Source organism: Pristiophorus japonicus, chromosome 4, assembly GCF_044704955.1.
Source record: "Pristiophorus japonicus isolate sPriJap1 chromosome 4, sPriJap1.hap1, whole genome shotgun sequence".
Lineage (NCBI taxonomy): Eukaryota > Metazoa > Chordata > Chondrichthyes > Pristiophoridae > Pristiophorus > Pristiophorus japonicus.
The window spans coordinates 303989934-304017220 of record NC_091980.1 but is presented as its reverse complement, the minus strand read 5'-3'; the positions used below and the strand labels follow the sequence as shown (position 1 = coordinate 304017220).

Below are 27287 nucleotides of genomic sequence, written 5' to 3'. Positions count from 1 at the left end.
CGTCGTCATAGGCGGTCCCTCAAACAAGGATAACTTGCTTCCACACCAAAAGGGATGAGTTTGCAGATGTTTCAATGAAGGACCCGATGTTCCAGTCCTGAACTCTAATTGAAGGGGTGGAAGATGCCTGTGCGTGGATTTTTTAAACGTGTGGTGACCGTTGCACATCAGCCACCACATGGGCTCGACAGAGCTAGGCCTTTACCCAGTAGCAAGGGTTACATTACATTGTTCTGTACTTCCCTGTGATGACTAGTTTTTGGATTGGGGACTGAATGTATGATTAAGAAAGGAGCTTAAGTTGCTTTAATCTTTATCTTGGGATTGTTTCAACAACTGAGCTATGAGCGGGTTGCATTAAAAAAGAGTGGAATGAGTAAGGCCTGCAGGGGAATGTTTTCTTGTTGCTCGTAACTAACATCCGGTCCTTTCATAGAATTGTAGAAATTTACAGCATGGAAGGAGGCCATTTCGGCCCATCGTGTCCGTGCCTGCCGACCAAGAGCTTATCGAGCCTAATCCCACTTTCCAGCTCTTACTCCATAGCCCTGTAGATTACGGCACTTTAAGTGCACATCCAAGTATCTTTTAAATGTGGTAAGGGTTTCTGCCTCCATCACCCTTTCTGGCAGTGAGTTCCAGACCCCCACCATCCTTTGGGTGAAGAATCTCACATCTCCTCTAAACCTCCCCCAATTACTTTAAATCTATGCCCCCTGATTGTTGACCCCTCTGCTAAGGGAAACGGATCCTTCCTATCCACTCTATCCAGGCCCCTCATAATTTTATACACATCAATCAGGTCTCCCTTTAGTCGTCTCTGTTCCAAAGAAAACAGACCCAGCATCTCCAATCTTTTCTCATAGCCAAAATTCTCCAGTCCAGGCAACATTCTTGTAAATCTCTGCACCCTTTCCAATGCAATCACATATTTCCTGTAATGTGGTAACCAGAACTGCACACAGTATTCCAGCTAACCGGTGTTTTATACAGTTCAAGCATAACCTCCTTGCTCTTGTATTCCATGCCTCGACTAATAAAGGCAAGTATTCCATATGCTGCCTTAACCACCTTATCTACCTGGCCTACTACTTTAAGGGATCTATAGACCTGCAGTCCAAAGTCCCTTTGTTCCACTACATTTAATGTGTATTCCCTTGCCTTGTTAGACCTGCCCAAATGCATTACCTCACACTTATCTGGATTGAATTCCATTTGCCACTGTTCTGCCCACCTGACCAGTACATTGATATCTTCCTGCAGTCCGCAGCTTTCTTCTTCATTATCAACCACACAGCCTATTTTAGTGTCATCTGCAAACTTCTTAATCATACCCCCCAACATTTCAGTCCAAGTCATTGATATATACCACAAACAGCAAGGGACCCAGCACTAAGCCCTGCGGAACCCCACTGGATACAGCCTTCCAATCACAAAAACATCCATCAACCATACCCTTTGCTTCCTGCCTCCGAGCCAATTTTGGATCCAACTTGCCACTTTGCCCTGAATCCCATGGGCTATCACTTTTGTGACCAGTCTGACATGTGGGACCTTATCAAAAGCTTTGCTAAAATCCATATACACTACATCTTAGACACTGCCCTCATCGACCCTCCTGGTTACCTCCTCAAAAAATTCAATCAAGTTAGTCAGTCACAACCTTCCTGTAACAAATCCATGCTGACTGCCCCTGATTAATCCGTGTCTTTCCAAATGGAAAATTTATCCTGTCCCTCAGGATTTTTTCCAATAATTTTCCCACCACTGAGGTTAGGCTGACTGGCATGCAATTACTCGGTCTATCCCTTTCTTCCTTAAACAAAGGTACAACATTAACAGTCCTCCACCCCTCTGGCACTGCACCTGTAGCCAGAGAGGATTGGAAAATTATGGTCAGAGCCTCTGCTATTTCCTCTTTTACTTCTCAACAACCTGGGATACATTTCATCCGAGCCTGGGGATATATCCACTTTTAAAGCTGCTAAGCCCCTTAATACTTCCTCTCTCTCTATTTTTATCATCCAATATTTCACATGCCTCCTCCCTCATTGCAAAGTCTGCATCACCCCTCTCTTTTGTGAAAACGGATGCAAAGTATTCATTAAAAATCCTACCCACGTCTTCCACCTCCACACAGATTTCCTTTATGCACTCTTTCTCCAGTTATCCTCTTGCTCTTAATGTATTTATAAAACGTCTTTGGGTTTTCCTGATATATTTTTTAATTGCACCCCTGCACTTCTTATACTCCTCTAGAGTTTCTGCAGTGTTGAGTTCCCGGTATCTTTCATAAGCTTCCCTTTTTCTCTTTACCTTACCGTGTATGTCCCTTGACATCTAGGGGGCTCTAGATTTGTTAGCCCCACCCATTTTTTTAAGGGAACATACTTGCTCTGCACCCTCAGGATCTCCTCCTTGAATGCCTCCCACTGCTCTGACACTGATTTACCATCAAGTAGCCGTTTCCAGTCCACTTTGGCCAAATTCCATCTCAGCTCAGCAAAATTGGCTTTACCCCAATTGAGAACTTTTATTCCTGGTCCCCCTCTGTTCTTTTCCATAACTACCCTAAATCTTACTGAATTATGATCACTAGCACCAAAATGCTCTCCCACTTGCCGCTCTTCATTCCGCAAAACCAAGTCCAGAACCGCCCCCTCCCTTGTTGGGCTTGTTACATACTGGCTAAAGAAGTTCTCCTGAATGTATTTTAGGAATTCCGCACCCTTTGTACCATTCACACTACCTTTTTCCCAGTTAATATTAGGGTAGTTGAAATCCCCCACTATTACAGCTCTATAGTCTTTGCACTTCGCAGCAATTTGCCCACATATTTGTTGTTCTTTCTCCCTCTGACTGTTTGGGGGGTCTATAGTACACTCCCAGTAGTGTGATTGCCCCTTTTTTGTTCTTTAATTCTACATATGGCCTCATTTGATGACCCCTCTAACATAACATCCCTTCTCACAGCTGTAATTGTTTAATGAATACTGTGACCCTCCCACCTTTTTTACTCCCCTCTCTATCCCGTCTGAAAACCAGGAATGTTTGAGCTGCCATACCTGCCCTTCTTTCAGCCATGTCTCAGTAATAGCTATAATATCATACTGCCAAGTCTATCTGTGCTCTCGGCTCATCTGCCTTATTCCCTACACTCCTTGCATTGAAGTATATATCATTTAGTATCTGTATTGCCAAACTCCCCTGCTGTCTATTTTCTAAGTCTTAATTCTGTTGTAAGTTTTGAGTAAGTTTTGTGTTGCCTCCTTTCATTATTGTAGTGTTCCTGTTTCTCTTCCTTCTTCCCTCCCATGTGTGCTGTTGTAATTTTCTGTTGTTATGGTTACAGTTTGATATTGTGGAAGAGTCTTCGAAGTTTGGCAGGGCTTTCAGCTACCTTTATAGCTTCCGCTCTGGTATTAGTTTGGTCTTCTGGATGCTGTAAAGAGTTTGATCTGTGAGCAGAAGAATTTATTTTTATTTGTTGTAGAAATGAAAATTTCTATTTGGGTGGAATGAAATTCCGAAAAGCTTGTGAGCAATTCAACAGTTCATATCTTTAAAAACCTTCCATAAGGGTTGACTTGTTTTATTTTGAACTGCTTTGTCTTGAAGTGGGTTAAGAAAACTGATCCTTAAACAATATTTGTTTACTTTTTAGCACATCAAGTCCACCCCTTTGGCCAGGAAGTGCTTTCTTCAAGAAGAACGGAGCGCTCCAAGGTAAGAGAAACTCTCCAGGATTATTGATGGATATTTACCAGTGATTGGCGATTTTGTTTCCTAATGTCTGTTGAAATAATTTCATGACTGCATACATCATTGCAGAGTTTCTAACTTGAATGTTAAATGCTTGAATGCTACAGTTGTTCTGAGTGTTTTGTCCACTAACCCACCAAGTGTGATCAACCTAAATGCAAATGACCTCAGAGAAATTCAGAGTCTGAGGGAAGGGCGGTATTGATTGCAGGGGCAGGGGGCGCAAGGTGATACAGGAAAGCAAGTAGTGGGACCTGTTAAAGAAAACTCAAAGCCACAGTTTACGGTTTCTTCAACTGGAAGAATTCGGTCGGTAGCTCAGAGAGGTCTGGCACCACTGTGCGCTCTGTACAAAAAGAGTAAACTAAATTCAAACAACTGGAGAGACTGATTTTAAGCTTTGCTATCTGAACTAGGTATCTGGTGCTCTAAGCCTGGATGGGGTAGAAGCTGTCTTGGAAAGTATACTATTCAAGATCCAACGTTTAGAATACTGGTCATTTGAGTTTAGCTTTCTGTCTTACTGAGTTAGTGGACAAAGCGCTTCCATCTCCCAAATTGCTCACCTTATTAGCTGAATGAGGAAATGTGTTAATAGGAATCTTTGTTTAAAGCAAGAAAGCACGAGGTCTGCTGTCTCAGTTTCTGTCTGAATGTTACGATCAGTTGGCATGGTGGCTGATTACTAGTTTTTGTATTTTATGGAAAATAATTTGGGTAAGTGTGACCAATTGGTGACCAAGGTAGATATTTGGTGACCACATGTGATGGTCAAAAGGCCATTATTAATCTGTTATAATAGCCATGTTGGTTACTGAAGTATTTTTGGGTGAAATTTCAATGTAGCTGTTGCAAAATGGAATTCTTTGAAATTGTTTGTTGTGCATTGCAGGTGAATCTTGCAAATCATCAACAAAAACTTGTGCATGGTACTTGTAACCTGAATTATTTTTAACAGCATAGTTAAACTTATGACCAAGCTTTCTTTGAATTCATATACGTTTGTGCCTTTGCTCTGAAGAAACATTTCTAATTCTGCTTATTGTGAATCTCCACTGTATATGCCATTTATAGTACAACTTACAATGGAACATCAAAATCCGAGTCTCATTTTTACAACTAATTATAAAACTGCAGCGCTGTATATCTCCATTTTCTGTGGATATATCTGCACTTTATTGAAACAGAGTGATAGTTCCATTGGGAATTTACAAAATAAAATAATTCTGAAATAATTGCTGCAGTGTGCAGAAGTATAAGTGCACAGCAGAGAAAAGAATACAATAAAATTACGATGGCTTCCTCCGTTGGGTGGTGCACATTGTGGGACTGAGTCATGCCCATCAGGATGATCGGTCTCTGTTGAGTTCGCTGATCCAGGCAGTAGAAATGGTCTCTGCTCCTAATCCAGCAATCTGTTGCGTCTGTGTGTGTCGAGGTCAAGTCAAGATGGCACTCTTCTGTGATGTTCACCATGATCAAATCGCCTGCTTACACTCAGCTTGGAAGCTCGTGTGAATAATGACCACTCGGACGATATATTGGAGGGTGTCTGGGCTTGTGGGACTACACCACAACAAGGAATTGATGCCGATGGAGGAGATGAAATTAAAAAAAAAAAAAATTATTCTTGAGTTTCTTTACCGTAGTAATCTTTAAAGAACTATTTTATGATTATGTTTCGTATTGAGTTATACATTTACGTTGAAGATAGCAACCAAGGTAACGAGGTCAACATCTCAACAAAACACCTTGTCGGATGTATATTGGAAAGTACCTCTAAGTACAATGCACACCTGAAATATGGTGTTCCTGATACCCTTCTATGTTTTTAACAGTACACATATGGACCTGTGTTGCAAAATAGCTTGTCTATTAATATCAATTACTTTTCTGTGCATGAATTACAAACATTGCACATCTACAGGATTGTAGTTGAGAGTTTTACTATTAGCCCTTTTTTAATCTAGAATTCTGTATATAAGGATTCCTGCCAGTGAGTGATACTGCCTTTGAAAGTGCTCATGAAAATGTGTCCTTATTTTACTTCATTAATTTAGATTTTTAGTTGAGGAAATATCCTATTTGTCCCACACTGGCTTATATTTAGTTTACTACTGCCTCTGTAGTCAGACTGTTTGTCCAACATGCAGTCTTGGAAAGCTGTAATTTCCTCCAGCAAAACATTGCAAATCCAGAGGCCATTGTCTTAAGCTCTTGGCAAAATTCAAAGTTCATTGACAGTGCAGTGCTGATAGTGAGTGCTGCACTGTTGGAGGTGCCGTCTTTCAGATGAGACGTTAAACCGAGGCCCCATCTGTTCTCAAGTGGATGCAAAAGATCCCATGGCACTATTTCGAAGAGCGCAGGGGAGTTATCCCTGGTGTCCTGGCCAATATTTATCCCTCAATCAACATAACAAAAAAAGACTATCTGGTCATTATCACATTGCTGTTTGTGGGAGCTTGCTGTGCGCAAATTGGCTGCCGCGTTTCCTACATTACAACAGTGACTACACTCCAAAAGTACTTCTTTGGCTGTAAAGCGTTTTGAAACATCAAGTGGTCTTGAAAGGCGCTATATAAATCCAAGTCTTTTTCTTTATAGTATCTCTCTTCCTGGCTGCTGTGTCGGGCTGAAGTAAACTGTTTGCAACCTCAGCATTCTATTCGACCCCAAAGCTGAGCTGCCTATCTACATCCTTACCAACACAGAAACCACCTCCTTCTGCCTCTAACATCACCTGCCTCCGCCCTTACCTCAGCTCATTTGCTGAAACCTTCATCAGTGCCATTTTTCACCTCCAGACTTGACTCTTCCAATGCTCTCCTGGCCTCCCCTCCCATCCTCCACGCTCCATCCTTGTGTTCAAATCCCATTAAAACCCTTACCTTTCCTTATTTCAGAGACCACCTCCAGCTCTACACTGCCCTCCCCCTCCGCTATTTCTTTCTCTGACTCTTTAACCATCGATTCCTGTTCCTTATGCTGAATTCCTGTCCTAACCCCCTCTAGCTCTCAATCTCCCTCTCCTCTAAGTACCCACTTTAAAAAAACACCTTTGATCAAAATTTTGGTCATGCCTCCTAATATCATCTTTGGCTTGACGTTCATGTTTTAACTGCACACCGTGAAGCACTTTGCGATGTTTTTCTATGTTTACAGTCGTTGGTACCTAATGTTACTATTTAACTGCAGGGATGAATGAAGTGTCCTAGTGTCACTTAGGTGACATTCTTCCATTGTGGTAGCATTTCAGGTTTTGGAACTTAGAGCAACTTTGTGCATGTACGGACGGGTAGATTCCGACATCAATAAATGGCTTCAATGCATGTTATTTGTATTTGAATAATCCGTGTTCGAACAATGACACTGCTGGCAGGTCAGGAGGTATAGCATCTTGTGTGGAGTACAGCAAATGGCGGATGGAAATTTGTGCCATGCTTTCTCAAAACTGGTGACGCTGTTCCTGTTTATTTTCCCCCTCCACGACTTGTGGGGGGGGGGGGGTAACGATCATCTCTTCTTTCCACTGTGTGTGTTTGTGTGTCAGAATTGTTGTACTTGGTATTATATTTCTGATAAGTTTTATTATAAGTGAACTATGTTTGCCTTTCCAGTGTATGCTCTTAGTTCACCTTACAGAGTAGGTTAGAAGGGCCAAGAAACAGTGCAGTGGGGCTGATTGTGTCTCAAATCAATTAAGCCTTTGTTAATTTGCTAAATACTTTCACACTTAATTTTAACTGCTTCCTGTAAAATTGAAATATGGACAATCCAAGTGAACACTTGCAAAATCAAGATGCTATTCTTTATATTTTGTTCAAATTAGAATTGAAATTTCAAACTCTTAATTCTGAGCCGAAATTTAGTTTAAAAAATCCTCAGTGCTGCAGCTCCCTCTATTTGGTGACTGAATGGTGAGTGCAAGGCCATTGTCTCGGCTTTACTGAGTTTCTAATCTCTCTTCACTTGCTGTGGGAAGAGGTCACGTAGAAGCCCGATGGGAGAAGAATTGGTGTGAAGCGACGGGGTTAGTCAATGGACCATATACAGTAGACACCTCAAATCGCTGGAGAAATACCACCAACGATGTCTCCGCAAGATCCTACAAATCCCGTGGGAGGACAGACGCACCAACATCCCCAGCATCGAAGCACTGACCACACTCAACCAGCTCCGTTGGGCTGGCCACATTGTTCGCATGCCTGACACAAGATTCCCAAAGCAAGCGCTCTACTCAGAACTCCTGCACGGAAAGCGAGCCCAAGGTGGGCAGAGGAACCATTTCCAGGACACCCTCAAAGCCTCCTCGATAAAATGCAACATCCCCACCGACACCTGGAAGTCCCTGGCCAAAGACCGCCCTAAGTGAATGAAGTTCATCCGGGAGGGCGCTGAGCACCTCAAGCCTTGTTGCCGAGAGCCTGCAGAAAGCAAGCGCAGGCAGCGGAAGGAGCGTGCGGCAAACCAGGCTCCCCACCCACTCTTTCCCTCAACAACTGTCTGTCCCACCTGTGACAGAGATTATAATTCCAGTATTGGATTGTTCAATCACCTAAGAACTCATTTTTAGAGTGGAAGCAAATATTCCTCGATTTTGAGGGACTGCCTATGATGATGAGTCTATGTGAGATACTTGCAACTTAGTTTTGGGGGTTGCTTTGCTGGAGTGAATCTATAGCTTGGGACTTGCGGGAGGCACATATTAGAGTTCTTGCATATTTAAAAAAAAAAGAAAATGCATAGATTTGAAGATAGTTGCCAATTTAAATAAGAGGTTGAATAGTATTTGGTGTAGAAAAAGCCAGATGATTAGATTAAGATGCATTTTAACATAAAAGGCAGGCCAAATTTAGCCAGATGATTACCATATATGGAATGTCTAGTGCCAACTGTAAACAATATAATATAAATACGAGTTAACAAAAATTGCCCCATAGTCTGCCATGGCTAGATTTCAAAAGCTTTTTTAAAAAACAAAACAAACACAGATGTATTCTTCAAAATTTGTTGCAGCCATCTCTAGGTTAATCATCGTGTGAGCACTCTGTTTGCTCCAATTTGTACTTTTTTTCCAGACAGTTTTTGGGACTGGTTCAGTATTCCAGATCATGACACAACTTCTATATTTAGTTTTCTTAGAAGTTCTTGATTATTTTCCCTTAATAAGCCCGTAAGTAAAAGTGCAGAAAGATTGTTCTGATAGTTTGCTGAATAAGAGAGCTGATCAATTAAATATGTCCCAAATATTCGATTGGGCCCTGGTGCCATTTAAGACGTCTGCACCTCCTACGGTTCCATTTTGTGTTTTGGAATCACAACTCAGCCATTTTACAACGGAATCGAAAATAACAAGAGCCCCAAACCTTTCTTAGTTGACAACATTACAATTTTCCTTCTCGTGTCCCATTCAAAACACTTTTTTTTTTTCAATGTTTAACAGGAATACGTGTTGATATGGGAATGTTGTGTAAGGTACTGTTTCCGATTCCCTTTTGGGCTTAGTTAATTTGAAGTATCTTAATTGCCAAGCTGCTTGATATAAAAGCAATATGTTTTTTTTTAAATACATTCTGCCTGTGCATATTGAGCACACCAGGGGAAAAGAAAATCTTAAATTTAATCCACCTGTAAATCAAAAGCACCCTAAAGTTTACAAAGACTTCTTTGGTTGCTGTGGTGACAAATGGGTGTGATCGGAGAAGGTCAGCCATCAGCACATAAGATTGTTCTCTGTAGCAATACACCATCAGTATTGTGTACTTTGATACTGATGATAAGCAGAAAATATCTTTGTTTATCATCCTTATTATTACAGCCATTCTTCTAAGGTACAGATAGAAAGCAACTTCAAAAGTTGAAGTAAGTGTCCCTTTATTTAAAAAAAACCCTTAGCAGCATATTTCACATGAATGTTGCAGGAGCAATTTGTAGCATACTTAACTCTTCAGGGAATGAAAAAGTAATGTAGCAAAACAAACTTGCTATGCAAAGGTAGCTAAGAGAAGAAGTCACAGAGTGGGAGATGAAGCATAACATTGGAAAAAATCATTGGCTTTAAAAACAGCCGCCACAAAAAGGAACTATTAATAGAATTGTATGTTTTCAGGTTAGAACAAGGTTCTAAATTGAGTACTGCAGGAGATGGTCTTGGGACCCTTTCTGTTTTTAGTTATATATTCATGGCGCATTGAAGCTAGATTTAGATCTTTTAGGTAATTGGGGCAGTAGGTGGCAGGTGCAGTTCTATATGTGTAAGTGCAAAATAGTGTGGGATCAAAAGAAGGAGTGTTTGTTGAAAGGAACAGTGGTAGAAAGTGGCAATTAGAAAATAAATTTAGGAGTTGTTGCGACTATATCGGCACACTGTTTAGCTACAGTCAAAAAATACAAAGAAAATATTGGATTGCATTAGCAGCGGGATAAAATACAAACCAAACTATTGCTATACAAACTATTGATCAGCGCAGAGTTGCTGTTCTGATTGCCTAATCGCAAGAAAGGTATTGCCCTGTATTGCACTTGAGAGGCTGGAAAGCCATACTGAAAAGATAATTCCACTTGTTAGGAATTTAAACGTTGAGAAATTCAATTGAAGATTTTTGAGCTTATTGTCACATCTCATGAAGGGTAGTGACAAAATTGATCCAGGCAAATAGTTAATTTATGTCGGAGGGGTTAAATACCAGGCTCAAGCTAAGAACGAGGAGGTTTGGAGTGTTTGACTTTCTCAGCTGGTAGCAAGCTCACCTCTTGGTTAGAGGGCTGTGGACTTGAGCAGATAATCTAGGCTGATACCTAGGTGCAGTGCATTGTTGGAGATTCTGACTTCAGTGGAAAGGAAAATTGGACGGTGTATAAGGAGCAGATAGTCGGCTATCGCCTATTTCCTCCCCACCTGCCCCCCCACCCCACCAAAGTTTTATTTTAACCCCTCAGTCCTTCAGATGAATTGTGAAACTGAGTACATTTTTTGGCCTGTTGAGGTAAACATAAAAGATCCCACAGCACTGTTGATAAAACAACAAGGAGTTCTCATCTCCTGCCAACCTACCACCTCCTTCCAACCTACACCACCAAAAACAAATTATCCGACCGTTTATTAAGTTGGTTTGTAGACCTCACTTTGTACAAGTTGGCTTCTGTGTTTACCTACATAAGTGTCTTGCACATCATAAAGCAACCTGTTCGTTGTGAAGAACCTCAAATTTAAAACTCTCATATTCACATGTTTAAATGCCTCCATGGCTGCCTCCTTCCCTATTTCTATAACTTCTTCCAACCCTACAGCCCCTCTCCTGAACTCAGTTCTTCTGACTATAGCCCCTTGTGCATCCCCTCCTAACGTCCTATCATTGGCGGCCATGCTTTCACCTAGGCCCCATGTTTTGGGCTTTTCTCCCTATACCCCTCCACCTCTCCACTTCGCTTCCTTTACCCACCTTAAAACCCACCTCTTTGAGCATGCTTTTAGTCACCATTCCTAATATCTCCTGCTTTGGTTCGGCATTCCACAGTGTCAACTGTGGCTCAGTGGGTAGCACACACTCTTCTGAGTCAGAACGTTGTGGGTTTGAGTCCCACTCCAGGGACTTGAGCACAGAAAATCTAGGCCGACACACCAGTGCAGTGCCAAGGGAGCACTGTACTGTCGGAGGTGCCATCTTTCAGATGAGACATCTGAAAGACCCCGTCTGCGCTCTCAAGTGGATGTAAAAGATCCTATGGCACTATTTCGAAGAAGAGCAGGGGAGTTATCCCAGGTGTCCTGGGCCAATATTTATCCTTCAATCAACATAACAAAACAACAGATGATCTGGTCATTATCACATTGCTGTTTGTGGGAAATTGGCTGCCGCGTTTCCCAACAATGACTACCCTCCAAAAATACTTCATTTGGATGTCCGGTGGTTGTGAAAGGCGCTATATAAATCCAAGCCTTTCTTTCATTCATTCTTTTGATTGTGCCTCTGTGAGGTGCTTAGCGATTTTATTTACATTAAAGATGCAATATAAATGCGTTATTGTTGGAATGCCATCAGCACTATCTGATCCAAATTCTTTTAAGAAGGAAAATTAGGCAGATATTTTCACCAGACAAGTGGTTTATTTCTTGGAAGAGAAGAAGTTGAAGCATTTGGTGAGGATATGGGAGTTGATGTACCAATAAAGATAGGCTTGTTGAGATTTAATGGATGTTTCCTGTTCCTTTTTAATAAAAAAATTCTTGCTAAAAATGAAAGAAGCATTGGATTTTGTTTCATGTCTTTATCATTTTATAATGTCAAGACTCCAATGTTCCAATTCACTTCTCATATAAGTGAATAGAATAAAAATCATGTTGGTGAGATTGTTTTATTTATTTTCAGAACCGGTTTGGTAATCTTCAATTGTTCAGCCCTTAACGTGCCATGGAATGTATCTTCAGTCTTAAACTCACATGATTTCTGAAGCCTGCATTCTAGTTTGACAATAGGAACCTGTCGCTGAATTATTTTCGGAAATGTACAGCCAGCGTCTGTTCAGGTTTATAATTTTTAGAAGCCGGGCGTGGATGAAGTCTCATACTTCCTACTGATCAGTGATCGATATCAATGGCTTAGATGAGAGAACAGAGTGTAATGTCCAAGTCTACTGATGATGCAAAGCTAGGTAGGAAATTAAGTTGTGAGTAGGACACAGAGGCTGCAAAAGGATATAGACAGGTTAAGGGCGTGGGTTCAACCGTGGCCAATGGAATATAATGTGGAGAAATGTGAAGTTATCCACTTTGGTAGGAAAAATAGAAAAGCAGAATATTTTCTAAATGGTGAGAGATTGGGAAATGTTGGTATTCAGAGGGACCTGCTCCTATAGCTTATGTTTTTATCTTTCAGAAGCAAAGGAAAGGGGTTCTAAATGACCAATTATAAGGGAATTCCCTAAAAAGTACTGATGCAAAATGTTTAGTGCAAATTTTCTTCTGCAGGTCACAAAACAGACTGGACGTGTCATAGAAATAGTAGTACATAAGAACATAAGAATTAGGAACAGGAGTAGGCCATCTAGCCCCTCAAGCCTGCTCCGCCACTCAACAAGATCATGGCTGATCTGACCGTGGACTCAGCTCCACTTACCCGTCCGCTCCCCATAACCCTCAGTTCTCTTATTGGTTAAAAATCTATCTATCTGTGATTTGAATATATTCAATGAGCTAGCCTCAACTGCTTCCCTGGGCAGAGAATTCCACAGATTCACAACCCTCTGGGAGAAGAAATTCCTTCTCAACTCTGTTTTAAATTGGCTCCCCCGTATTTTGAGGCTGTGCCCCCTAATTCTAGTCTCCCCGACCATTGGAAACAACCTCTCTGCCTCTATCTTGTCTATCCCTTTCATTATTTTAAATGTTTCTATAAGATCACCCCTCATCCTTCTGAACTCCAACGAGTAAAGACCCAGTCTACTCAATCTATCATCAAGGTAACCCCCTCATCTCCGGAATCAGCCTAGTGAATCGTCTCTGTAGCCCCTCCAAAGCTAGTATATCCTTCCTTAAGTCAGGTGACCAAAACTGCACGCAGTACTCCAGGTGCGGCCTCACAAATACCCTATACAGTTGCAGAAGGACCTCCCTGCTTTTGTATTCCGTCCCTCTTGCAATGAAGGCCAACATTCCATTCGCCTTCCTGATTACCTGCTGCACCAGCAAACTAACTTTTTGGGATTCATGCACAAGGACCCCCAGGTCCCTCTGCACCGCAGCATGTTGTAATTTCTCCCCATTCAAATAATATTCCCTTTTACTGTTTTTTTTTCCCCAAGGTGGATGACCTCACATTTTGCAACATTGTATTCCATCTGCCAAACCTTCGCCCATTCGTTTAACCTATCTAAATCTCTTTGCAGCCTCTCTGTGTCCTCTACACAACCCGCTTTCCCACTAATCTTTGTCATCTGCAAATTTTGTTACACTACACTCTGTCCCCCTCTTCCAGGTCATCTATGTATATTGTAAACAGTTGTGGTCCCAGCACCGATCCCTGTGGCACACCACTAACCACCGATTTCCAACCCGAAAAGGACCCATTTATCCCGACTCTCTGCTTTCTGTTAGCCAGCCAATTCTCGATCCATGCTAATACATTTCCTCTGACTCCGTGTACCTTTATCTCCTGTAGTAACCTTTTGTGTGGCATCTTATCGAATGCCTTTTGGAAATCTAAATACACCACATCCATCGGTACATCTCTATCCACCATGCTCGTTATATCCTCAAAGAATTCCAGTTGGTAAATGTATTCACCAGTGTGGAATGGAACTTTGCAGAACAGGATTCCATGCTTACTGATTGGCGCTGCAATTGGGGAATACAATTGATCTCGTGAGCCTGGGTGAGGGCAGAGGCGATGTGGGGAGGGAGGCTGCAGAAATATTCCCACCACCGATTGCTATTCAGTGATTCTTGATGGAAAAATGCTTGTGTGGAGATGCCCTGTGTCCTCGCATCCTCCAAGGTGAATAGAGTGCAGATGTTCACGGTCTAAGCTGACAGATGAAAAATGACGCCTTGGATCAAGTATCCAGAAAGACCCCAGGCCATTGGAACTGCAGTTAAGCATGAGTCACATCAGAGGAAAATGTGGCTGGGGAGAAAAAATACTTTTACGCACACATTCTATGGTTGTAAGCCCTCTATTAGATGATTGTAATAAATGGCCTAGCAAGTTTTTGTGTTGGCATGTGAATGGAGTTGACTTTTTAAAAAAAAAAAGGTGTAGCCAAGTAATTTTAATCCCCTCGATATCCATATTCTGATCTCTGTCCTCCTGGCCAATTCATTATGAACAGCATAAATGTTGATTGAGCTATGACCATTACATAAGAACATAAGAACATGGAACAGGAGTCGGCCATCTAGCCCCTCGAGCCTGCTCCGCCATTCAACAAGATCATGGCTGATCTGGCCGTGGACTCAGCTCCACTTACCCGCCCGCTCCCTATAACCCTTAATTCCCTTCTTGGTTAAAAATCTATCTATCTGTGACTTGAATAGATTCAATGAGCTAGCCTCAACTGCTTCCTTGTGGCAGAGAATTCCACAGATTCCCAACCCTCTGGAAGAAGAAATTCCTTCTCAACTCTGTTTTAAATTGGCTCCCCCGTATTTTGAGGCTGTGCCCCCTAGTTCTAGTCTCCCCGACCAGTGGAAACAACCTCTCTGCCTCTATCTTGTCTATCCCTTTCATTATTTTAAATGTTTCTATAAGATCACCCCTCATCCTTCTGAACTCCAACGAGTAAAGACCCAGTCTACTCAATCTATCATCATAAGGTAACCCCCTCATCTCCGGAATCAGCCTAGTGAATCGTCTCTGTACCCCCTCCAAAGCTAGTATATCCTTCCTTAAGTAAGGTGACCAAAACTGCACGCAGTACTCCAGGTGCGGCCTCACCAATACCCTATACAGTTGCAGAAGGACCTCCCTGCTTTTGTACTCCATCCCTCTCGCAGTGAAGGCCAACATTCCATTCGCCTTCCTGATTACCTGTTGCACCGGCAAACTAACTTTTTGGGATTCATGCACAAGGACCCCCAGGTCCCTCTGCACCGCAGCATGTTGTAATTTCTTCCCATTCAAACTGTTTTTTTTTATCCCCAAGGTGGATGACCTCACACTTTCCGACATTGTATTCCATCTGCCAAACCTTAGCCCATTCGCTTAACCTATCTAAATCTCTTTGCAGCGCCTCTCTGTCCTCTACACAACCCGCTTTCCCACTAATCTTTGTGTCATCTGCAAATTTTGTTATACTACACTCTGTCCCCTCTTCCAGGTCATCTATGTATATTGTAAACAGTTGTGGTCCCAGCACCAATCCCTGTGGCAAACCACTAACCACCGATTTCCAACCCAAAAAGGACCCATTTATCCCGACTCTCTGCTTTCTGTTCACCAGCCAATTCTCTATCCATGCTAATACATTTCCTCTGACTCCGCGTACCTTTATATTCTGCAGTAACCTTTTGTGTGGCACCTTATCGAATGCCCTTTGAAAATCTAAATACACCACATCCATCGGTACACCTCTCTCCGCCATGCTCGTTATATCCTCAAAGAATTCCAGTAAATTAGTTAAACATGATTTCCCCTTCATGAATCCATGCTGCATCTGCTTGATTGCACTATTCCTATCTAGATGTCCCACTTTCCTTCCTTAATAGTTTTAAGCATTTTCCCCACTACTGATGTTAAACTAACCGGCCTATAGATACCTGCCTTTTGTCTGCCCCCTTTTTTAAACAGAGGCGTTACATTAGCTGCTTTCCAATCCACTGGTACCACCCCAGAGTCCAGAGAATTTTGGTAGATTATAACGACCGCATCTGCTATAACTTCCGCCATCTCTTTTAATACCCTGGGATGCATTTCATCAGGACCAGGGGACTTGTCTACCTTGAGTCCCATTAGCCTGTCCAGCTCTACCCCCCTAGTGTTAGTGATTGTCTCAAGGTCCACCCTTCCCACATTCCTGTGACCAGCAATTTCTGGCATGGTTTCTGTGTCTTCCACTGTGAAGACCGAAGCAAAATAATTGTTTAAGGTCTCAGCCATTTCCACATTTCCCATTATTAAATCCCCCTTCTCATCTTCTAAGGGACCAACATTTACTTTAGTCACTCTCTTTTCCGTTTTATATATCTGTAAAAGCTTTTACTATCTGTTTTTATGTTTTGCGCAAGTTTACCTTCGTAATCTATCTTCCCTTTCTTTATTGCTTTCTTTGTCATTCTTTGCTGCTGTTTAAAATTTTCCCAATCTTCTAATTTCCCACTAACCTTGGCCACCTTATACGCATTGGTTTTTAATTTGATACTCTCCTTTATTTCCTTGGTTATCCACGGCTGGTTATCCCTTCTCTTACCGCCCTTCTTTGTCACTGGAATATATTTTTATTGAGCGCTATGCAAGAGCTCCTTAAAAATCCTCCACTGTTCCTCAATTGTGCCACCGTTTAGTATGTGTTTCCAGTCTACTTTAGCCAACTCTGCCCTCATCCCACTGTAGTCCCCTTTGTTTAAGCATAGTACGCTCGTTTGAGACACTACTTCCTCACCCTCAATCTGTATTACAAATTCAACCATACCGTGATCACTCATTCCGAGAGGATCTTTTATTCGGAGATCGTTTATTATTCCTATCCCATTACACAGGACCAGATCTAAGATAGCTTGCTCCCTTGTAGGTTCTGTAACATACTGTTCTAAGAAACAATGCCGTATGCATTCTATGAATTCCTCCTCCAGGCTACCCCGTGCGATTTGATTTGACCAATCGATATGTCGGTTAAAATCCCCCATGACTACTGCCGTTCCTTTTTCACATGCCTCCATTATTCACTTGATTATTGCCTGCCCCACCGTGAAGTTATTATTTGGGGGCCTATAAACTACGCCCACCAGTGACTTTTTCCCCTTACTATCTCTAATCTCCACCCACAATGATTCAACATTTTGTTCATTAGAGCCAATATCGTCTCTCTCAACTGCCCTGATAACATCCTTTATTAACAGAGCTACCCCACCTCCTTTCCCTTCTTGTCTATCTTTCCGAATCGTCAGATACCCCTGTATGTTTAATTCCCAGTCTTGACCACCCTGCAACCACGTTTCTGTAATGGCCACCAAATCATACCCATTTGTAATGATTTGTGCCGTCAACTCATTTACTTTATTTCGAATGCTGCGTGCGTTTAGGTAGAGTGTTTTAATACTAGTTTTTAAACCATGATGTTTAGTTTTGACCCCTCCTGCAGCCCCTTTACATTCAGTGGCCCTTTTTGATTTTTGCCTTGGGTTTCTCTGCCCTCCACTTTTACTCATCTCCTTTCTGTCTTTTTTGCTTTTGTCTCCTTTTTGTTTCCCTCTGTCTCCCTGCATTGGTTCCCATCCCCCTGCCATATTAGTTTAACTCCTCCCCAACAGCACTAGCAAACACTCCCCCGAGGACATTAGTTCTGGTCCTGCCTAGATGCAGACCGTCTGGTTTGTACTGGTCCCACCTCCCCCAGAACCGGTTCCAATGCCCCAGGAATTTGAATCCCTCCCTGCTGCACCACTGCTCAAGCCACGTATTCATCTGAGCTATCCTGCGATTCCTACTCTGACTAGCACGTGGCACTGGTAGCAATCCTGAGATTACTACTTTTGAGGTCCTATGTTTTAATTTAGCTCCTAGCTCCTTAAATTCGTCTCGTCGGACCTCATCCCTTTTTTTACCTAATAAGTGTGGGCTTCTGTCGATGATGCTTGCTCTCAGCCAATTGGTTTGGCAAGATTCAGTAATCTAAGTACTCGTTTATTATAATCAGCTTGGGAAATTAAGTGTTTTATTTAATAAGTTGTAAAAACACTCAGCAGCTCAGGCAGCATCTGTGGAGAGAGAAACAGAGTTAACGATTCAGGTCGTTGACCGTTCATCAGAACTGGAAAATATTAGAGATGCAACAGGTTTGAAGCAAGTACAGAGGCAGGGAAAGGTGGGGTTGGGGGTAGAAAGAACAAAAGGGAAGGTCTGTGATAGGGTGGAAGGTGGGAGAGATTGAATGATAAGTTGCTTTTTGTAACTTTGGAAAATGTCCATGTTCAGTGCAAAAGGACCACTTCTATTTTGTGTTTATTTTGATTGTTCACTTTGAATTGGTGCATTAAATTGCTCCTCTCGTCACATTTGATTGACTCGATTTTTTTTTTTGGTAACTGCAGACATAACTGTTCCCATAATCACAAAAGATTAAATTGCAAAGAATGACATACTTACTACAGGTACCACGTCTGAAGTCCGTGCCGGTTTTCGGGGTTTGCCGGATTTCTGAGCTCGCTGTTGGTACTCCTCACCACCCGCCGATTCCCACTCCTCGCCGCCCTCCGCTCCTCGCCACCTGCCGCCTCCCGGTGCTGCGTTTTTTTTTACTGGTTTCCTCGTCCCTCGCTGCCCGATGTTGCCATCTTGACCGCCTCGAAAATGTCCGGTTTTCGGAATTCCAGACATTTCGGGACATTGTACCTGTACATGCAATTGTTCAAAAGATCTGCAATGTAGACAGGACACAAACAAACAGAAAAAACTGAGAATATGCAGCAGTGCCATTGGCAGCAAAAGGAAAAAAGACCGGTTGATGTTGAGACCCTTCATCAGAACAGGCAAGAGGCCGGCTGCCCTTGTGAGTCATAAACAAATCAAGGCCCTGAATTGAAAATTGTAAGAAATAGCACAATGCACGCTCATGTACTGAAAAGCATTGCCACTTCTCGGGTAAAGCTAAATGTTTTTTCTATTGGTCATGTTGGTTGGACCTTGGGCACTGACGAGGTTAAAAAGAAAGATTTTGCAAGCCGAACTCTTCATATTTGAGGTTTTTTTCCCCTCAGCCTTTCCTCCCCTCGCAAAGTGATGAGTGCTATTTCCCATTTTCTAAATGCGATAACATGTGGCTAGTGGCTTCTCAGGTTTCTGCCAGTGCCGCTCTCAGAACGGCAGATAAAACTGCACGAGGTTATTCAGGTTGATTCTCGCTCTTATTTTTCTCCTGTGTCCATTTACCTTCTGGTCAAGTCAAAAACTTGCGTTGAGTACGGGCAGTGTGAATCCAGGCCCAATTATTCTACCAGTCAGTGGGACCAGACAGTATCAATAGCCTGAAATCATGCCCCCAATATTGGGACAGTTTTATCAAAAAAGTCCTTGAGCTATAAGAAAAGCAATCCAGAAAATCACGGTGCAATGTTTATCAATTGCAGCTTCTATCAAGATAATTCGGATATTATACAGAACAATTGTGTAGTATTTAACAGGATTATGGCTCAATTTAAGGTACTGTAAATCATAAGATCTATCTGATAAATCTGGCCTCCTGAGAGTGAGAGGATCTTGTTTGATGGCAACATCATCTTTAAAGCTTTAACAACGCATAAAATACTGGCTCTTTCACTTCACAGTATATTACTCGCCATGAATAGTTTTTTAAACTACATGCGCTTTGAATCAGATATCACTGCTAATGACATTATGCAATGCTAATGGCCAGTAATAGCTTTTTCATTGTATGTAGCCTTAGCGAACCAAGGGCAGTATATTAGAAGTTAATTTTTAATTCCCAGAGATAGTCTTATCCTGGCCACGCTCAGTGTTTTAAAAACAGACAACCCATGGATAGCAAGCTTCAAGCTGACATGTTTTCGAACTGATCTCGAGCTCTTTCCTGAGAAATATTTTTTTTAAGTGTATGGAGGAGATGATGAGAGAATGATATAAAGGTAAGTACGGTTTCTAATGAAGAGCTGCATGATGTATTATTGTTCTGATGAAACATGTGTGAGCTTGGCAGGATTCTAGCCTTTGAGGACACAAGGTTGTGGGTCCCACTTGAGGAATCTAGGGCTGCCACCTTGTTGCATAGAAAATAGGTGCAGGAGTAGGCCATTCAGCCTTTCGAGCTTACACCACCATTCAATATGATCCTGGCTGATCATGCAACTTCAGTACCCCATTCTTGCTTTCTTTCCATAGCCCTTGATCCCTTTAGCCGTAAGGGCCACATCTAACTCCCTTTTGAATATATCTAACGAACTGGCCTCAACAACTTTCTATGGTAGAGAATTCCATAGGTTCACAATTCTCTGAGTGAAGAAGTTTCTCCTCATTTCGGTCCTAAATGGCTTACCCCGTATCCTTAGACTGTGACTCCTGATTCTGGATTACCCCAACATCGTGAACATTCTTCCTGCATCGAACCTGTCCAATCCAGTCAGAATTTTATATGTTTCTTTGAGATCCCCCCTCATTCTTCTAAATTCGAGTGAATAGAAGCTTAGTCGATCCAGTCTTTCTTCATATGCCATCCCGGAAATCAGTCGGGTGAACCTTCGCTGCACTCCCTCAATAGAAAGAATGTCCTTCCTCAGATTAGGAGACCAAAACTGGACACAATATTCCAGGTGAGGCCTCACCAAGACCCTGTACAACTGCAGTAAAACCTCCCTGCTCCTATACTCAAATCCTCTCACTATGAAGGCCAACATGCCATTTGCCACCTTCACCGCCTGCTGTACCTGTATGCCAACTTTCAATGATTGATGTACCATGACACCCAGGTCTCGTTGCACCTCTACTTTTCCTAATCTGTTACCATTCAGATAATCTGCCTTCCTGTTTTTGCCACCAAAGTGGATAACCTTACATTTGTCCACATTATACTGCATCTGCCATGCATTTGCCGACTCACCTAACCTGTCCAAGTCACCCTGCAGCCTCTTAGCATCTTCCTCACAGCTCACACTGCCACCCAGCTTAGTGTCATCTGCAAACTTGGAGATATTACATTCAATTTCTTCGTCTAAATTATTAATGTATATTGTAATTAGTTGGGGTCACACTGAACCTTGTGGTACCCCACGAGTCACTGCCTGCCATTGTGAAAAGACCTGTTTATCCAGACTCTCTGCTTCCTGTCTGCCAACCAGTTCTCTATCCACGTCAATAAATTACCCCCAATACCATGTGCTTTAATTTTGCACACCAATCTCGTGTGGGACCTTGTCAAAAGCCTTTTGAAAGTCCGAATACACCACATCCACTGGTTCTCCTTTGCCCACTCTACTAGTTACATCCTCAAAATTCTAGAAGATTTGTCAAGCATGATTTCCCTTTCATAAATCCATGCTGACTTGGACTGATCCTGTCACTGCTTTCCAAATGCGCTGCTATTACATCTTTAATAATTGATTCCAACATTTTCCCCACTACCGATGTCAAGCTAACCAGTCTATAATTCCTGGTTTTCTCCCTCCTTTTTTAAAAAGTGGGGTTACATTAGCTACCCTCCAATTAATGAGAACTGATCCAGAGTCTATATAGAATTTTGAAAACTGATCACCACTATTTCTCGGGCCGCTTCCTTAAGTACTCTGGGATGCAGACTATCAGACCCTGGGGATTTATCGGCCTTCAAACCCATCAATTTCCCGAACATAATTTCGTGAGTAATAAGGATTTCCTTCAGTTCTTCCTTCTCGGTAGATCCTCGGTCCCCTAGTATTTCGGGAAGGTTATTTGTGTCTTCCTTCGTGAAGACAGAACCAAAGCATTTGTTCAATTGGTCTGCCATTTCTTTGTTCCCCATTATAAATTCACCTGATTCTGACTGCAAGGGACCTACGTTTGTCTTCACTAATCTTTTTCTCTTCACATATCTATAGAAGCTTTTGCAGTCAGTTTTTATGTTCCCTGCAAGCTTACTCTCATACTCTATTTTCCCCCTCCTAATTAAACCCTTTGTCCTCCTCTGCTGAATTCTACATTTTTTTCAAGTCCTCAGGTTTGCTGCCTTTTCTGGCCAATTTATATGCCTCTTCCTTGGATTTAACACTATCTCTAATCCCTTGTTCGTCACGGTTGAGCCACCTTTCCCATTTTATTTTTACACCAGACAGGGATGTACAATTATTAAAGTTCATCCATGTGATTTTTAAATGTCTGCCATTGCCTGTCCACTGTCAACCCTTTAAATATCATTCACCAGTCTTTCCTAGCCAATTCATGTCTTATACCATCGAAGTTACCTTTCTTTAAGTTCAGGACCCTAATCTCTGAATTAACTGTGCCACTCTCCATCTTAATGAAGAATTCTATCGTATTACAGTCACTCTTCCCCAAGGGGCCTCGCAAAACAAGATTGCTAATTAATCCCCTCTCATTACACAACACCCAGTCTAGGATGGCCAGCTCTCTAGTTGGTTCCTCGACATATTGGTCTAGAAAACCATCCTATATACACTCCAGGAAATCGCCTCCACCGTATTGCTACCAGTTTGATTAGCCCAATCTAGTCATGTTTAACTTTATTGCACGGAGCACTAATTTCCTGTTTGATGTCATCCCTAACCTCACTACTACTGTTTGGTGGTCTGTACACAACTCTCACTAGCGTTTTCTGCCCTTTGGTATTCCGCAGCTCCACCCATACCGATTCCACATCATCCAAGCTAATGTCCTTCCTTACTATTGCGCTAATCTCCTCTTTAACCAGCAACGTTACCCCACATCCTTTTCCTTTCTGTCTATCCTTCCTGAATATTGAATACCCCTGGATGTTGACTTCCCAGCCTTGGTCACCCTGGAGCCATAGAAACATAGAAACATAGAAACATAGAAAATAGGTGCAGGAGCAGGCCATTCAGCCCTTCTAGCCTGCACCGCCATTCAATGAGTTCATGGCTGAACATGAAACTTCAGTACCCCCTTCCTGCTTTCTCGCCATAACCCTTGATCCCCCGAGTAGTAAGGACTTCATCTAACTCCCTTTTGAATATATTTAGTGAATTGGCCTCAACTACTTTCTGTGGTAGAGAATTCCACAGGTTCACCACTCTCTGGGTGAAGAAGTTTCTCCTCATCTCGGTCCTAAATGGCTTACCCCTTATCCTCAGACTGTGACCCCTGGTTCTGGACTTCCCCAACATTTGCAACATTCTTTCTGCATCTAACCTGTCTAAACCCGTCAGAATTTTAAACGTTTCTATGAGGTCCCCTCTCATTCTTCTGAACTCCAGTGAATACAATCCCAATTGATCCAATCTTTCTTGATAGGTCAGTCCCGCCATCCCGGGAATCAGTCTGGTGAACCTTCGCTCACTCCCTCAATAGCAAGAATGTCCTTCCTCAAGTTAGGAGACCAAAACTGTACACAATACTCCAGGTGTGGCCTCACCAAGGCCCTGTACAACTGTAGCAACACCTCCCTGCCCCTGTATTCAAATCCCCTCGCTATGAAGGCCAACATGCCATTTGCTTTCTTAACCGCCTGCTGTACCTGCATGCCAACCTTCAATGACTGATGTACCATGACACCCAGGTCTCGTTGCACCTTCCCTTTTCCTAATCTGTCACCATTCAGATAATAGTCTGTCTCTCTGTTTTTACCACCAAAGTGGATAACCTCACATTTATCCACATTATACTTCATCTGCCATGCATTTGCCCACTCACCTAACCTATCCAAGTCACTCTGCAGCCTAATAGCATCCTCCTCGCAGCTCACACTGCCACCCAACTTAGTATCATCCGCAAATTTGGAGATACTGCATTTAATCCCCTCGTCTAAATCATTAATGTACAATGTAAACAGCTGGGGCCCCAGCACAGAACCTTGCGGCACTCCACTAGTCACTGCCTGCCATTCTGAAAAGTATCCGTTTACTCCTACTCTTTGCTTCCTGTCTGACAACCAGTTCTCAATCCACGTCAGCACACTACCCCCAATCCCATGTGCTTTAACTTTGCACATTAATCTCTTGTGTGGGACCTTGTCGAAAGCCTTCTGAAAGTCCAAATATACCACATCAACTGGTTCTCCCTTGTCCACTTTACTGGAAACATCCTCAAAAAATTCCAGAAGATTTGTCAAGCATGATTTCCCTTTCACAAATCCATGCTGACTTGGACCTATCATGTCACCATTTTCCAGATGCACTGCTATGACATCCTTAATAATTGATTCCATCACTTTACCCACTACTGAGGTCAGGCTGACCGGTCTATAATTCCCTGTTTTCTCTCTCCCTCCTTTTTTAAAAAGTGGGGTTACATTGGCTACCCTCCACTCCATAGGAACTGATCCAGAGTCAATGGAATGTTGGAAAATGACTGTCAATGCATCCGCTATTTCCAAGGCCACCTCCTTAATTACTCTAGGATGCAGTCCATCAGGCCCTGGGGATTTATCGGCCTTCAATCCCATCAATTTCCCCAACACAATTTCCCGACTAATAAAGATTTCCCTCAGTTCCTCTTCCTTACTAGACCCTCTGACCCCTTTTATATCCGGAAGGTTGTTTGTATCCTCCTTAGTGAATACCGAACCAAAGTACTTGTTCAATTGATCCGCCATTTCTTTGTTCCCTGTTATGACTTCCCCTGATTCTGACTGCAGGGGACCTACGTTTGTCTTCACCAACCTTTTTCTCTTTACATACCTATAGAAACTTTTGCAATCCGCCTTAATGTTCCCTGCAAGCTTCTTCTCGTACTCCATTTTCCCTGTCCTAATCAAACCCTTTGTCCTCCTCTGCTGAGTTCTAAATTTCTCCCAGTCCCCAGGTTCGCTGCTATTTCTGGCCAATTTGTATGCCACTTCCTTGGCTTTAATACTATCCCTGATTTCCCTAGATAGCCACGGTTGAGCCACCTTCCCCTTTTTATTTTTACGCCAGACAGGAATGTACAATTGTTGTACTTCATCCATGCGGTCTCTAAATGTCTGCCATTGCCCATCCACAGTCAACCCCCTAAGTATCATTCGCCAATCTATCCTAGCCAATTCACGCCTCATACCTTCAAAGTTACCCTTCTTTAAGTTCTGGACCATGGTCTCTGAAATTACTGTTTCATTCTCCATCCTAATGCAGAATTCCACCATATTATGGTCACTCTTCCCCAAGGGGCCTCGCACAATGAGATTGCTAATTAATCCTCTCTCATTACACAACACCCAGTCTAAGATGGCCTCCCCCCTAGTTGGTTCCTCAACATATTGGTCTAGAAAACCATCCCTTATGCACTCCAGGAAATCCTCCTCCACCGTATTGCTTCCAGTTTGGCTAGCCCAATCTATGTGCATATTAAAGTCACCCATTATAACTGCTGCACCTTTATTGCATGCACCCCTAATTTCCTGTTTGATGCCCTCCCCAACATCCCTATTACTGTTTGGAGGTCTGTACACAACTCCTACTAACGTTTTTTGCCCTTTGGTGTTCTGCAGCTCTACCCATATAGATTCCACATCATCCAAGCTAATGTCTTTCCTAACTATTGCATTAATCTCCTCTTTAACCAGCAATGCTACCCCACCTCCTTTTCCTTTTATTCTATCCTTCCTGAATGTTGAATACCCCTGAATGTTGAGTTCCCAGCCCTGATCATCTTGGAGCCACGTCTCCGTAATCCCAATCACATCATATTTGTTAACATCTATTTGCACAATTAATTCATCCACCTTATTGCGGATACTCCTTGCATTAAGACACAAAGCCTTCAGGCTTGTTTTATTAACACCCTTTGTCCTTTTAGAATTTTGCTGTACAGTGGCCCTTTTTGTTCTTTGCCTTGGGTTTCTCTGCCCTACACTTTTCCTCATCTCCTTTCTGTCTTTTGCTTTTGGCTCCTTTTTGTTTCCCTCTGTCTCCCTGCATTGGTTCCCATCCCCCTGCCATATTAGTTTAAATCCTCCCCAACAGCACTAGCAAACACTCCCCCTAGGACATTGGTTCCAGTCCTGCCCAGGTGCAGACCGTCCGGTTTGTACTGGTCCCACCTCCCCCAGAACCGGTCCCAATGCCCCAGGAATTTGAATCCCTCCCTGCTGCACCACTGCTCAAGCCACGTATTCATCTGCGCTATCCTGCGATTCCTACTCTGACTATCACGTGGCACTGGTAGCAATCCCGAGATTACTACTTTTGAGGTCCTACTTTTTAATTTAGCTCCTAGCTCCTTAAATTCGTTTCGTAGGACCTCATCCCTTTTTTTGCCTATGTCGTTGGTACCAATGTGCACCACGACAACTGGCTGTTCTCCCTCCCATTTCAGAATGTCCTGCACCCGCTCCGAGACATCCTTGACCCTTGCACCAGGGAGGCAACATACCATCCTGGAGTCTCGGTTGCGGCCGCAGAAACGCCTATCTATTCCCCTCACAATTGAATCCCCTATCACTATCGCTCTCCCACTCTTTTTCTTGCCCTCCTGTGCAGCAGAGCCAGCCACGGTGCCATGAACTTGGCTGCTGCTGCCCTCCCCTGATGAGTCATTCCCTTCAACAGTACCCAAAGCGGTGTATCTGTTTTGCAGGGGGATGACCGCAGGGGACCCCTGCACTACCTTCCTTGCTCTACTCTTCCTGCTGGTCTTCCATTCCCTATCTGGCTGTGGACCCTTTCCCTGCGGTAAGACCAACTCACTACACGTGATACTCACGTCATTCTCAGCATCGTGGATGCTCCAGAGTAAATCCACCCTCAGCTCCAATTCCGTAACGCGGACCGTCAGGAGCTGGAGGCGGATACACTTCCCGCACACGTAGTCGTCAGGGACACCGGAAGTGTCCCTGAGTTCCCACATGGTACAGGAGGAGCATAACACCCGACCGAGCTCTCCTGCCATGTCTTAACCCTTAGATACACTTAAACTGGTAATAACAATGTTAAAAGTTACTGACCAATATAAGAAGAAAAAGAAAAACTACTCACCAATCACCAGCCAATCACTTACCCCCTAGGCTGTGACGTCACCTTTGTTTTTTTGCCTTCTCCCTGTAGCTGCACCGGTACGCCTCTCGCCGACCCCGGACTCGCGCTGCTCCAAGCTCCCGCCTCCTCGACTGACTGCTCGAACTGCCTGACTCCCGCTGGCCTTTATAGGCCTCTCGCCGACCCCGGACTCGCGCTGCTCCGAGCACCCGCCTCCTCGACTGACTGCTCGAACTGC

At 43.0% G+C, this 27287-nt stretch overlaps 1 protein-coding gene across 4 annotated transcripts in view; it reads left to right on the top strand.

The window, feature by feature from the left end:
• Nucleotides 1-27287, top strand: part of foxn3 (forkhead box N3) — a 393377-nt gene that overhangs the window by 262055 nt on the left and 104035 nt on the right. For all 4 annotated transcript variants that reach the window (XM_070879649.1, XM_070879652.1, XM_070879650.1 and 1 more), the window contains exon 4: nt 3665-3726. In XM_070879649.1, the coding sequence (XP_070735750.1) occupies nt 3665-3726 (62 nt within the window). The remainder of the gene's footprint in view (nt 1-3664; nt 3727-27287) is intronic.